General features: G+C 34.0%; 1 protein-coding gene across 1 annotated transcript; it reads left to right on the forward strand.

Annotated features, from left to right (window-relative positions):
• Positions 1-915: 915 nt before the first annotated feature.
• Positions 916-2,349, forward strand: LOC111919608 (uncharacterized). Its single transcript, XM_023915172.3, has one exon. The coding sequence runs from the start codon at positions 1,051-1,053 to the stop codon at positions 1,711-1,713; it is 663 nt and encodes a 220-aa protein (XP_023770940.1). The 5' UTR covers positions 916-1,050; the 3' UTR covers positions 1,714-2,349.
• The last annotated feature ends 12,209 nt before the right edge of the window (positions 2,350-14,558 follow it).

Consider the following 14,558-nt stretch of genomic DNA (forward strand, 5'->3'; position numbering starts at 1 on the left):
AACCGAACCGTATAAAGGCGGGTAACCACGGTTCGGTTTACGGGTGTCCGCCAAATATAAAAAATTAAATACAATCAAAACTATAAACTCCATTCCAACGATTTTTTTTTTTGAAAATTAGTAAGTTCAAAAGTTATAAAAACATAATGAAGTTCAAATAACATATATTATAATTGATATAATAAATATAAAAATAAAAATACAAAAAAACATAATGTAGAAATGCAAAACTAGGTTTGCAAATCATTATTTTTGTTTAGATATGACTAACAATTTAATGGAAATGAGTAATATATATATATATATATATATATATATATATATATATATATATATATATATATATATATATATATATATATCAAGCGGTTCGGTTCGGTTATCCGCGGATACCTAGGTATCAAACCAAAACCGACCTGTTGATATCCGGTTTTTTCGGTTTCGATTTTTTTCGGTTTTAGATTGGCCAGTTTGGCTCGGTTTTTCGGTTTTACGTTTTCTTGCACACCCCTAGTTGCAGTATGTTTTCTTGAGAGAGAGAAAGAAGGGTGAGAGAGAGAGAGAGAGAGAGTGAGAGAGAGAGAGAGAGATTATTTATTAGTTACTTAAAAATAAAATTATTAAATGAATATAAGAAAACAAATATAAATGATATAATTCTTTTTTTAAATGGATAGGGACCAAAAGATTCAATTTTAAACCATGCATACATCAATTTTTTTTGTATTAAAACCATATAATTTTGAGGAATACAATATTTTTATTTTATCTTAATTTTATACTTTGCATGTTTTGGAAAACAACATAACCATATTGCGTAATTTTGTCAAGTTTCTACCGAACTTTTGCTGATATTTAATTTTTATTATTATTTCGACTCGTACCATGGTACTAAAGTTAAGTGAGTTTGGGATTCCAGTACTTCAAATTACAAATTTAACCTTCAATTTTACATAATCCCAAAAAGTGACCCTTTCCTTTTTCCTAATTTATCAAACTCGTTTCAATGCCTCAACATGCTCTCACCGTTTCTCTGCGAATCTTTCAAAAATGGCGATAGAACTCTTCTCTGAAAATTCCGGCACCGGTGGCGGTGGCAACATGACAATGAGCCCTCGAATTTCTTTCTCCCATGATCTCTCCCAATCCGACACAGTCCCCGTCGAACAACTTCTCCGATCATTCTCCTCCTCCTCCTCCACCGTCGACTTCAATTTCTGCGTTCAACAAAATCCCAACAATCCCCACGCTTCCATGGCCGACGAGCTTTTCTCCAACGGAAAAATCATCCCAACCCAAATCAAACACCACCCACCACCACCACCACCACCACCACCGTCATCATTACCACCACAATCACCAGCTTCAAACTACAACCCGCTGCCGGCGGTGGAAGAGGAGCAACATAATTCATCGAAATCGTTTTGGGGATTTAAGAGAAGTAGTAGTTGTGGCAATGGATATGCTCGGAGTTTATGCCCGATTCCATTGTTATCTCGGAGCAATTCCGCCGGATCATCCACAAGTACAAAACGATCATCGTCTTCAAAAGAAGGTTCTACTCATAAACACCCTCATAATTCTCAGAAACCTCCATTGAGGAAAACGAGTTATAGCTATGGGAACAATAGTAACTCCAGTAATGGAGTTCGGGTCAATCCGGTTCTGAATTTGGGATTCGGATCTTTCTTCTCTAATGGCAAGAAAAAATAACCAAATTCTCAACCATCCTAAGTTCCCTTTTGATTGCAAAAAGATTATTGGTTTCTTAAAAATACATTGGATTTGTTTAATTGAATCTATAATAACTCATAAAAACCATGGTATGTTTTTATTGATTTTGTTGAAAACTTGGATGGTTTGAAATAATTTGTAAAAAGAAAGTCTTTTTTTTTTCATGTGGATTTTAAAGGCTTTGAGCTTTTAGAAGTAATGATTGGATTAGTTGTTAATTAGTTTTGGATTATGTATAAGTGTAAGGATTAAATTAGAGTTAATTGGATGAAAAGACAGCACATTTGAGACCAAATGAAGGTTCCTTTTTCATGGAATTGGAGAGCATGTTCACATGCATTTGGGCTGTTTTCTTGATTAGAAAAGGCAAGACTTGCTTTCATGGGGTGGTTGTGTTTAGGTGTCATTTGGATGTATATGTTCGAAATTGTGTGATGTGGATTGGGTTTTGTTTGATTTTTTTTTTTTTTTTAATTTGTGTTTTTTTCTTGATGACAATGTAATCCAGTTTGTGGGGTTAGGGAATTTTGTTGTATGGTTTATTATTGTTGATGTGACGGCTTTGATTGATAAAAGTTTGGTTTGATTATAATAAGCGTTATTGATTTATTTGAATCTATTAAGTATTGAATTGAATTTGGATGGGGTATTGTTGGTGTAAATGACACAAAAGTTTACATTAGATATCACATGTCAGGCTATACGGTATAGTGTTAATACATCACATGTTAGGCTATACGGTATGGTGTTAATGCTTTTATGCTGATGTAACATTATCGTATAGTACCCCCTTCATATGTTATGCGTATGTGGCCTTAGTGTCGGATCCACAACTAAATATAAGTAGGGTTCATTTTCATAAAAAAATATATATAAAAACATAAAATTCAATACTTTTTTGGGGTTTTTAGGTAAATAAAATGTCAATTTGTGTAATTTAATATACAAATAGATGTTAAGGAGGATGTTTTTTTAGTAAAATATGATTTTTAAAAGGTTTATTAGTAATAAAAATGTTGAGACCCACTTCTAAGTGGGGTCCATGCACCCCACTAAATGGGGTTGCATCCGCCATTGTGTGGCCTTGAAGGATGTTACTCGGTTAACATTTTATAACGTCAATGACGATATCAATTTCTTTTTCTCTCTCTATTATTCATATTTAATATTATTTTTATTCTAAAAAATTAGGAGCGTATTAGGTGGTGGAGTTGTGAGTATTTTCTAGGATTAATGATTGGAAAGTGGTGTTGATGTGACACAAATTTTTTATGTTATGGTGTTAGAGATATACCACATAGCCTTAGGCTTGTGGTATATCTCACCATGCCAACGACATGGTTACGAGGGGGACAATCATTGTGGCATGAACACCGACCCAAAGGGTGTAGAAGGCGTGTGGTGTGACTGTCATGGCTAGAGCCAAGACGGAATCTCCATCTCTCATAAAATTCATATTTTAAGGTAAGATGATCGATATTTCGTAAGCAAGTGGTGTACAAGTTGTCATGAAGTGGCGCTAAGGTGACAACATTTTTTTGTTGTGTAGACATAGGTATACCTATAGGCCTTACGATAGTTTCGGACAAATTAAAGGTAAAGATGTTCCCTCAGGGATCAGACATTGCAACTTTTTCAGATCTATAGAATTCATCTCTCATCACTCGGTTGCTTTGGGATATAGGTTGGTGGTATAAGTGAATAATGCTTTTTTGCAATATTAAAGTGATTGTAAATGATTCGAACGAAATAAGTGAACACTGTAACACCCCAAATTTTTATTATTTTCTTTTTCTAACTTTAAAATGTTATGGTATTAAAAACATTCGAGTGTTAACCCACATTTAACAAAAACTAGTCCCCCGAAAACATTTACAAATTTAAAACATTTGGTGTTACTATTAAGCATCAATACAACCATAGCAAGCAAATAAGAATTACATCAATACAACCATAACAAGCAGCTTAACAAATTTCACTCCATTCTCTATCACTTGACTTCTAACTTCCATCTATCATCCTCTCCCCTTAAGTGTAACCTGAGATACATGACATTAAAAAGAGATACGTAAGACAATAATGTCTCGTGAGCTATGCGGGTTTGTGACCCAAAACGTTCATCGTATTTTTGTCAAAAACATTTTATTTTTGCAAAACATATCTTTTCAAGTATTTTCAAGGAAAACTCTTTTCACACATATCATAAATATCAATTCATATATTATCATTTCATTTCAAAAGATATATTTCCACATTTCATTCTATATCATAACATTTCATTAGTCATAACGTAATTCAAGACATTTCTTTTCACATTTCATTCTTTATTTCATTAAGGGCTAACTCTGGTGTTGAACCGTTGCCATTTTTATACTTAGGGCCTAGCAATATCCCAAGTTTATACTAAGGTGGAAAGAACAAAATCACTCCACCAAGGCATCATTTCCATTGGGACATCTATCTCGCGAAGGGGAGACGCTACCCCGATAGATTCCTCTATATCCTGTTACGAGGACATCATGGCTCGAGCAATATATTCCTTTCATTACTTTCCATTCCTTTGCATTACTTTCAATTTCTTGTCATTACTTTCCATGCTTTACAAATTTCATACATTAGTATCAAAAACGTATTTCAAAAGTAAAACATCTGTATTTCAAAACATTTCAAACATATTTTCAAAACATTCAGTCTTCCAAAACGTTCTTTACTTTCAAAAACATTCTTGCCTCTAAGGCATTCTTTCAAAATATCATCTCCAAAAACACCCGAAACTTTCATTTCAAAATATTTCATATATCAAACATTAGTGTTTCAGTAAAATAAGATCATTTTTCCATGTACCCCAAAGTGGGAAAATGCCAACACATACTCACCTAGTTTTCCAATGAAGGTTGCTACTCCCTTCTAGCTAAACTGCACTAGTAACCACCCCTTAGGCATAACTTAGGAAGTCTTTGATTCCTCTTTATTTTGCTTAGACATTCGAATCTCCACTTACATTGATCCTAGAAGCTCTTGAGAATCAAAACCGTCATTAGCTCTCTCCCTATCAATCACGTTCTTCCCAAGCAAATAGGAGAGAAGACCCATTAACTAGCTTTGAACTTTCCTAACTTGTCACTTTTGGTCCCTCCTTGCAAAAAGGTCTTTCAAAGTACCTCCAAACTAACCTAAAAGCTTCAACTAACTTCCAAAATGGTCCCTCTCCATCCTAATCTTCACAAACTTAGTTCAAGTTCTTAAGTTGGTCAAATCTCTAGTCAAACCTAAGTTTTACCCAATTATCACAAATGGCCCTTTAACTTTTAACATTTTAATATTTTCACTTATAATTCTCTAAACTACATATAAATTAATGATATAATTATCCCTTGGTGATTTATCCAGATAAATCATATATAATTTATTTACTTTGTTAACTTATGAACTCAGTCTTGAATTTTAGGGTGCTACAATTATCTAACCCTTAAAAGGATCCCGTCCTCGAAATCAAATCGCGAGCCATCTCGTTAGATTTTCGTGCCAACACTTTCTAATTTATTTGATGGCCATATCCCTTTGGTAGATTTTGTCATAATTGCAGGTCGTTCTACTAATTATTAATACATCATTAGAGGCTATTAATCCTTTTCGACAATTTTACCCTTTTGTTCCTTATTGAACTTTTAACAACATCATGCAATAAGGTTATCCAACCTTAAGGCAAAATTCGTCTATTTCCTTACATAGGGTCTAATTTGACAAGGTATGTTGTAACATCCATAAAATTTCATAAATTTAACCTTTTTCAAACGAACCAAAAATCATAATCGCTTACATTGTAGTTTTCAAAACATGTTTAACATCAGAGTTTCTCCAAAATCACAAAACCCAACATGAGGAGGTGCAAGATCAAGCCTTTGTCTTCCCACGATCATTTGAGGTACCTGAAACATAATCCAAAACTGTAAGCCCCAAAGTTTAGCGAGTTACCCCAAAATACCAATACACAAACAAATAGCACAAATATAATAACAACATGCAATGGGTCCATAGCTAACAGACTGGATTATCCCAAGCTCACAACATAATTATGGCCTGCCCTTGGTCCACATCTTATGTTTGGCTTGCTCGCCGGCCTGATCAGTCCTCAGACTGAATGCCGGTAAGCCCTCAATACGAGTCTGGCATGCGCTTACCAACCTTCATCTCGTATTTGGAATGCTCATGAGCCCTCAGTATGAGTCTGGCATACCCTATACAACCCTCAGCTCATATCTGGTTTGCTCCAAGCTTTGTTGGCTACAGCACGGAGCAATACAACCTCAGCCCAACCCACACAATATGTTGAAATATAACAGATAATATCATATACAGATAACCAGACAATATCACAGATAGTCCTACAAATCTACCAGACTAGAATATCAAAACTAACATGCATATCTATTCCATACTCAGTATATCAACAATATCAGGTTATCAAACCAATGGGATGGACTTGGTACCTTCAACCTGAAAGTATAGTGAGGAAAACTTAACAGAACTGATAAGGCCCGACTCTGAATCTCATCTCTCTACTTAATGCGTACATTCACCAAGTGACCAATTACATCAAAATCCCAACAATACCCAAAATACCCTCAAAATTCAATCTTGGTCAAACATGGTCAAACTATTCGATCAGGTGTCTAAGACCATAATTATAATTGGTATGTACTTGATTTGATAGTAGCATGGTCCTTTTGGGTTGCCTTCACACTGGCAACTAGACAGGATGACTATTAGAGAGAGAGGCTGAGTTTATTATTTGGAATAATAAATTGGTGCATAAAAATGATTTATTAATATAGTATAAGAATAATATATTAATTAGAAATCATATTATTAATTAGTATTTAATCATAAATTAATTTGGAATTAATTTCGGGATTAAAGGAACTGATTAAAAGTACAGAGGCTGTTTTGCAATTATTAGATAGTTGTGGTTTTGGGCCATTGGATCACCCTTATTAGAGAGGGTCAGAAATCTCTAGAAGGTTCTAGAGATTTTCATCCAAGCCCCAAGGAAGGGAGTGCATGGACTTTCTTAGGGCCCAAGCTAAGGGATTAAGGTTTCCACCTCAAAACCCTAACTAGCCTCAACTATAAATAACCCCCTTGGCCCATGAATTCGTACACCTCCTTAGAACCCTAGAAGAGCCAAATTTATGAGCAAGTGACTCCTCTTTCCTCTCTCTCATATTCATCCTCTTGCCCTAGTGTGTTTGTGAGCCATTAGAGGTACTACACTTGTGGTACTTGTTCTCAAAAGCTAAGGATCTTCAAGATTTGGTTGTTACTAATATATAGAAACGAAGGTATGTGATCTAATCTTTCTTATGTTGATTTCGAAATTATTAGATGCATGTTAGGGTTTTCAATTTTCTTCAATTCTTGTATGTCTAATGGTGAAAACATAGATCCTCAAATTAGGGTTGCATGCATACATAGGATTGTTTGCTATGTATAAAACCCATCAGTGGTATCAGAGCGTATGGTTTTGTTTTCAATTAGATTTGATACAATAGATTGAACTTGACAAATTAGGGCTTATGGCAATTAAACCCTAGGGCTTGGATTTTTTGAAAATTAGGGTTTCAAAACCCTAGTTTCGAAATTTGATTAGGGTTTTTTTGAACCCTTTCCTTTGACCCTCATAATTTCGAATTTTAGGGTTGGCTAACCCTAGAATTTTCGAAAATACTATCCTCCCAAGATTAGATTTTGAAAATCTAGGGTTTTGGGTTGGTATTATATTTTGTTATTATCTTGTTAATTGTTTAATCGGATAATAAGAGATTTTGAAATATCCCTTCCCAAAATTTTGAAATCTAGGGGATAAAGGGATTAGGTTAAATTAATTATTTTAATTTAATGGATAATCCTTATGTGATTTAATAATTTAAAGTAATTGTTTAATTTTGGATAATTATTAAATCAAGGTTTTCAATATTTAAATTTTGAGTTAAAAGGTATTAATTTTCGAAAAATTTTAAATTAGTTTAAAAGCCCTAGTATTTTGAAATGTTTAAAACACACCCTTAACTATATATAAAATTAAAAGTATAATATTATATATGTATAAGAAAATGTCAGTCTTAGCGTTAGTAGGCCTCATTAACGAAGTTGGTCTATAAGGGGGTATAAGGAAATTGCCTATAAAATGGCGATTGAATGGGTGTCCACTCTAACATATCGCTTTCTTGACTAGTGGATGGTCGTTAGCTGAATGGGTAGGATAGGACATTAAATCCTCATTAATAAGTATAATGAAGGAATATAAAGTAACTAAATGTTTTGTAAAATTCCCAATCTTAGTTACTTTAGGAATATGTGAATTTGATGTTAATCCATGAAATTGCACATTACACTTTGTGAAATTCCCAATCTTAGTTACTTTAGTTAATTTATTGAAAAAGCCACAAAAATTTCCAATTTATGAAAAATTTTGACTTTTTGGGTGAAAGTTGCAAAAATTTTCAAAATCCGGGTAGAAATTGTCACTTTCTGAAACTTGCAGGGACCCGTTCCGCCAAAAACAGTCAAATATGCAAAACTTTAGCCCATTTGCGAAACCGGGCATAAAGCGTTAATTCGCACAAACTGCAAGGACCGAAACTGAAAATTCTGCATTTTTTCAGCTTTTATTGCCATTTTGCGAAGTTGGGTATAAACTGTCAAAAATGCGAAACTGCAGGTACTCGTTTTGACAATTTCTGTATGTTCTTCAAACTTGCGAAGTTGGACTATTTGTGTTATTTCTTGAAAAGAACAGGGACCAAATGCGAAACTCTTGGCTTTCTTCCCCAATTCGCATTCTACTGTAAAAGACTTCGCATCTTGTTAATACTTCGCATGTTTCATCAAATGTTTCGCATCTTTTAAATCACCAAATGCGAACTGAAATTTAACCATAATCACCTTCGCATCTTTAACCCCAATCCATACAACCTCATATGCGAAACCCAATTTTGATTTGTATTACCAAATGCGAATATTTTTGCTTTTACATGTGAACTGCTCCCAAATGCGAATTCTATATCCCATCTTTATATGCGAACCAAAAAATCAATATGCGAATTCAGGTTATTTCATATGCAAACTGAAATTGATTTCATATGCGAAAGTCTACTCCATAAATCCCACAATGAACTCCAATTTAGACACCGACACATCAAAAAATAATTCCTCCCAAGTCGATCTTTCCCAGCTCGTTTGATACGTATCGACCATTACTATTCGACACAAAATCACCAAACGAAATCAAACTCAAAATCATTCGACATTACCATTCAATACAATCGTCATTAAACCCTTCATCTGCTTCAACAGCGCATCATCAATTGACCATGAATCCTCAACATAACTAATCGATCCAAAATTGCATTCTACTTCCAATTCGTTCTTAACTGCATCTTCGTTCGACTTGGACTTAATCAATACAAAATATGATTCGAAATTACCCAGTAAACCAAAATCAACCATTAACGTTCCCATTCACAGTGTTCGTTCATCATGAAGACAACTCATCCAAATTCGAAATTAATCTCCAAATTAAACCCGATTTTGACATCCACATCCCAAATACAACTTGTATAAACAAATTTCGGCCTCTAATTCATCAATTCACCTCTTAAATCGCATCTTTTTCACCGTTTGACTTTTTAGAGTCAACAAACCACAAACAAGAAATCGATTATTCTAATGTCCGACTTCAGATCAAAAAGTGATTTTATCACTATTCTTCACCTCCTTCATCTGTTCTTTGTACAAGTTCATCAAAATCAAGAACCAATTTGATGATTCCTTCACACGAACTTGTATAGAATCGATTTCATCATGTTCCAAATCACACGAAATCAAAACATATTAACAGATTATCAATCAACATGAACCGAAAGAAAGAGAAAAAAAAACTTTCGAGAAAACGAGATGAACACTCAGATGCGATCGACTAAGGAGAAATAACAGATGCGTATGAGTTATATGGTACAACCATTGGAAGCGAATGACCAATTCAGGGATATGCTTTACAAACCATACGCTGGAATCGAATTTGGGCTCACACCATTTTAAAATCAAAGTTAATGGAAAATCGATTGGGCTTTGAAATCTCACAGTTGCACAGTAACCAAATATTTTTGATTGGACTCAAAAACAAATTATTGATGAACAATATCAGATTGTGTTTGGGCTGAATCAAATACGATGAACAGTAACAAGCATTGTATTGAAGATTGGGCTCAAATCGGACTTATGAACAGTGAAATTAAACAAAAATGAGTTTAATTTGGTTTTGATCTACACAAAAATAATTGGATCAAACAAAGGGGTTTGAAACGGATTTGATCCAATGAGACAAATCGATCAAAAATGAAAAAACGTAAAGTACGAATCGAAATCATGGACGTTTTGGAATCCATTTGAGAATTTGAGATACCTTTTTGACGAATCGAGTTCCATTTTCAACGAACGAATCAAATTTGGAAGATCTTGGTTCTTTTGTCGGAATGAGAAAATCTCCAAATCGAACATTGTACCACCCACCATGCGAGATGTACAACTCGTTCTTCATGTTCTTCGTCGATCCAAGAACATCTTCAAAAGAACCACCAACACTTTTGGGTTTTGACTTCAAATTCAATGCAACCTTTGGAGATTGTTGCTTTGGAACCCAAATTTGCTTCACGGATTTTGGCTTCACAGCATATGACGATTTTTGTGAGTAAACCCGCTTATTCTTCCGATTCATCTTCTTCTTCTTTTTCTTTCTCATCTTTTTGCATCTTGAAGACTTGACTTCATGAACAAACCCACTTTCAACAACATGAACATTTTGAGTTTGAATCAAATCTTTTGGAGTTAGATACTTGTGATTTTCTTGGATCACCGGCTTCCGATAAGGAATCATTCCTTCAAACGAATCACAAGAACACAAAATATCATCGGTATGAACTCCAATTGAGCAAAAAACTTTTTCATCTTGAAAATCAACTTGAACTCCTTTTTCTTGAACATCATCATCATCAAGAACACCATCCCGAGCTTCACGACAATCTGCATAATATTCAAGTTTATTTCTTCCATATTTGCATTCAGCACGATAAATTCCTTTTATGACTTCTCCATCTCTTCTATTTCTTCGTCTCTTTTGATATGTTGTAATCAATCGATCAAACAAATGTTTGGTTCGAAAAATTGGACAACTAATTAATTCTCCAACTTCATTCTTTTCACCATTTACAACAATATCATATTCACTTATCAATCCAACAGTTAAGCTCTTAAGAAGATATTCAAATGAGCATTCATATTGAACATCTTCACTACGAATCATCCATCTCTCCATGATTACAAGAACTTGAAATTTTCTAGAGAGAGAAAGTGATTTTGAATGGGTTTTCTAGAAAGAGAAAGTGATACAAACAAGTATTCTAGAGAGAGAAAGTCGAATTATGGATCAAATCAAGAAAAATTCGACTTCAAGAACACAAAACACTTTCAAAAATGCGAAGATCCATGATCAAAAAATGAGTCACTAAAACAAAATTGCCATCAAGGATCAATTCTTGATGAAATCAAGAACACCCGCTCTGATACCAATTGTAGTGGTGATGATTCTGATGGCATGTGCGGAATTAGAAAAGATCTAGTGATTCATCATACAAATTCAAGAACACAAGGAGTAAATAAATCTTTGTAAGCTCTTATTAGATCTAAAAGATTATACAAATGGGTTTGTATACAATTTCTCTCTCTAGTCTAACACTCTAAAATGGACTCTTACATAATGGGAGTCACTCACTTCCTATTTATAGGAAAAGACTCAACCCATTTACACATACAAAGAGGAAAGCCTAAAACAACACATCCAAGCATGACTTTGCACCCTAACATTATCCCCCTCAAAGTTAGGATTGGATGTCCGGCTTTAATCTCCAACGAGCTAGCGCGATCAAGACCAAACTCCCCCTTGAAGTAACACCGGTCTTCAAATCCGCAAATGAATATTCGACAAACCCGAGAAGCTTCGAATACCCATCAGCATGTGTGGTTAACCGTCACACTAACTTGGACTAACAAAGGGTGGCAATGGGTAACTCGTAAATTATCATTGATCAATGGAGCGTGTGTGGTTAACCAGCACATTGATTAGGTGGTAAATGACATCGAGAGTACCAAACTAACTTGCATGGTTATTCACATCTCGTTTGTGATCCTCGGCATCCCAGACACAAATTGAGAGCATAATCGAGATTAAACATGTCATTGAATAGTTCAATGAATATCAAAAGATCTAGGAGTTTCATTAGATTGAAACTGGTAATTGCTTACCCACCTAAAATAGATTCGAATTTGATTATGACATCCCTCTTCAGAATTCGAATCGAAAATATGGATCCTAGCCTTAATTTAAATTTTTCGGTTAATAATTAAGGATTAGATAAATCAACTAACTTTAATTCTTTTCTCCCTTTATAGATGTCAAGTTCAGACAACAATGGTCTTCCTAGAAATAGTTTTCCTTCTCTTTCTAAAGACGATCTTCCATAATTTGATCAAGGTGAAAGAATCTTCCCTTCTTCAAATGGTGGAACTGGAAATCATACTTCTCCAACTCTTCCTCCACCACCTCCAGTGATTCTCCCCGACCAATGATTTCGTTAAATTGAAAAGTTCAATGTTACTCAAGCCCTATTGGCATGCAAACACTTAGATGGGAATTATGTGTGTGCACATGTTCTAAACATGAAGTCTCACATTGACAAATTGAGAATGTTGGGTGTCATTTTCCCATAGGAACAAGCTATTGACTTGGTTCTTCATTCGCTTCCTAAGTCATATAGTCAATTTGTTAAAAACTACTATATGACTGACAACGATGTGGCCCTTACTGATCTGACATATTTCTTAAAATTTGTTGAAGAAGAAATGCTAAAGCACACTGATCAAGCAAATATGTTTGAAGTATTGATCTCCTAAGTTTCCATGGACAATATGTAACAACCCAAAACCGAGAACGGCGGAAACGTTTTGGGGCGGAGGACGTCATGTAAAGTATCACAACAATGCAAAGTAGTAAACAAGCAACAACATCATCCGTTGAATTAATAGTAAAATTTTAAATACAAGTGTGTTTTTTCATAGTATAGAACAGCATAATGAATAATCAAAATAAAAGACGAGTCTTGACTGCTCCGTCTTCACACAACCCGGTCATCGTACCTGTCTATTTGTGACCTGAGAATACAAGTTATTTTGAAAGCGAGTATCTGCAATAAAGCTGGTGAATTCATAAGTATTTATGTGTCTTTGATTTGTAAAACTGTAAAGAAAAGACTTGTAAATGTTTGAAGAAAAGTTTGTATAAGTATGAAAACTCTAGAAAATCTCATATTTCCTATTAGTATAAAAAGTAGTCTTCTACCAAGACCCGACTGTTTTGAAGGTTTGAACCTCTATATAAGTGAAGGTTTTTCCCTTGTACAACTCTTATTATTCAAATCTAATCTACCTCATCGATTATGTGAATGTGACACAAAGTAAAGGTAATAAAGAAAATAATATAATAACTGAAATTGTATCCTTTTGTACTAAGATATTCACGGCGTGGAAACTCGCCGAACAGTACAACAGTAGACACTTGTCGATGTACATTTTCCCTACTGTAGCTAACATCCTTTGGTGTGGAATGGTAAGTCTCGTAACGTATGTAATAGTATCTATGTAATAGTATCTCTGTAATTGTCTCTCTTGTAATTGTATCTCTTGTAATTGTATGTAATAGTATCTCTTCATACAGTATGTAATAGTATTTCTGTAATTGTACTTTTGTAATAGTATATCTTCATATAGTATGTAATTTATTAGTATAGACTCATTGATGAACTGAATCTTGTGTGATTCCTTGTACTTGGAATAGTAAGTAGTATCTCCTAACTATACCTATTATAGTTACTAGTAATGTACGTGTATAACCAAAAGTATACCTTTGCTACCCAAAGGTACTGAATTGACTGATAGAACTTTTATGTCAATATATGTATACATGATATATAACTAATATTAAGACGACATGCGGACAACTAACCGATACCCTAAGGCTACATCCAAACAAGGAAAAGGAATTAAAGCGAGCTAGCAGTCCTAAGTCCTTTAAACATTACTTATATAACTATACATATATAGGCATGCAATTGACAATATAAAAGTATAAAAGAAGTTTTGTAAAACCTTTGAAAATTTTAATAAATAAGAATTGATGACTTGATGTCAGTTTATTAAACGATTTGAAAGTAGTTTGTTTGATAAGACAGTTTTAAGTACAAGAAAAACCTTTGTTTGAAACACAATTGTAACAGAGTTTGAAAGGAAAGATATAGTATGTAAGACAGTTTGATAAAGAGTTTTTAACATGTAAAACCATTTGAAAAAGTCATTTGAAGTAGTATGTTTGGTAAAACAGCTAAAAGTGTAGTAAATCCATTTGTATGCTAGTTATTAATCACATGTGATTGATATAATAACTAGCATGATTCAACTTGTATCCCCCCCCCATAAAAGCATTTATAAACATTTAAAAACATTTAAAAGGTTAATTAAGGGGTATGAACTCACCTGTAGTGAGTGGATCGTATGGAAGTGTCGGACAAGTGCTAGGTGTCAAGTGAAGACTTGAACACACACAATGATCCTAATAACATATAAAGACATATGTATGTAAACAATTAGTGATTATAACACTAATTAGACAAGTTAAGACATCCTAAGACATGTAAAACACTTGATTTAAGTGCTAT

Source organism: Lactuca sativa, chromosome 3 (genome assembly GCF_002870075.4).
Source record: "Lactuca sativa cultivar Salinas chromosome 3, Lsat_Salinas_v11, whole genome shotgun sequence".
Classification (NCBI taxonomy): domain Eukaryota; kingdom Viridiplantae; phylum Streptophyta; class Magnoliopsida; order Asterales; family Asteraceae; genus Lactuca; species Lactuca sativa.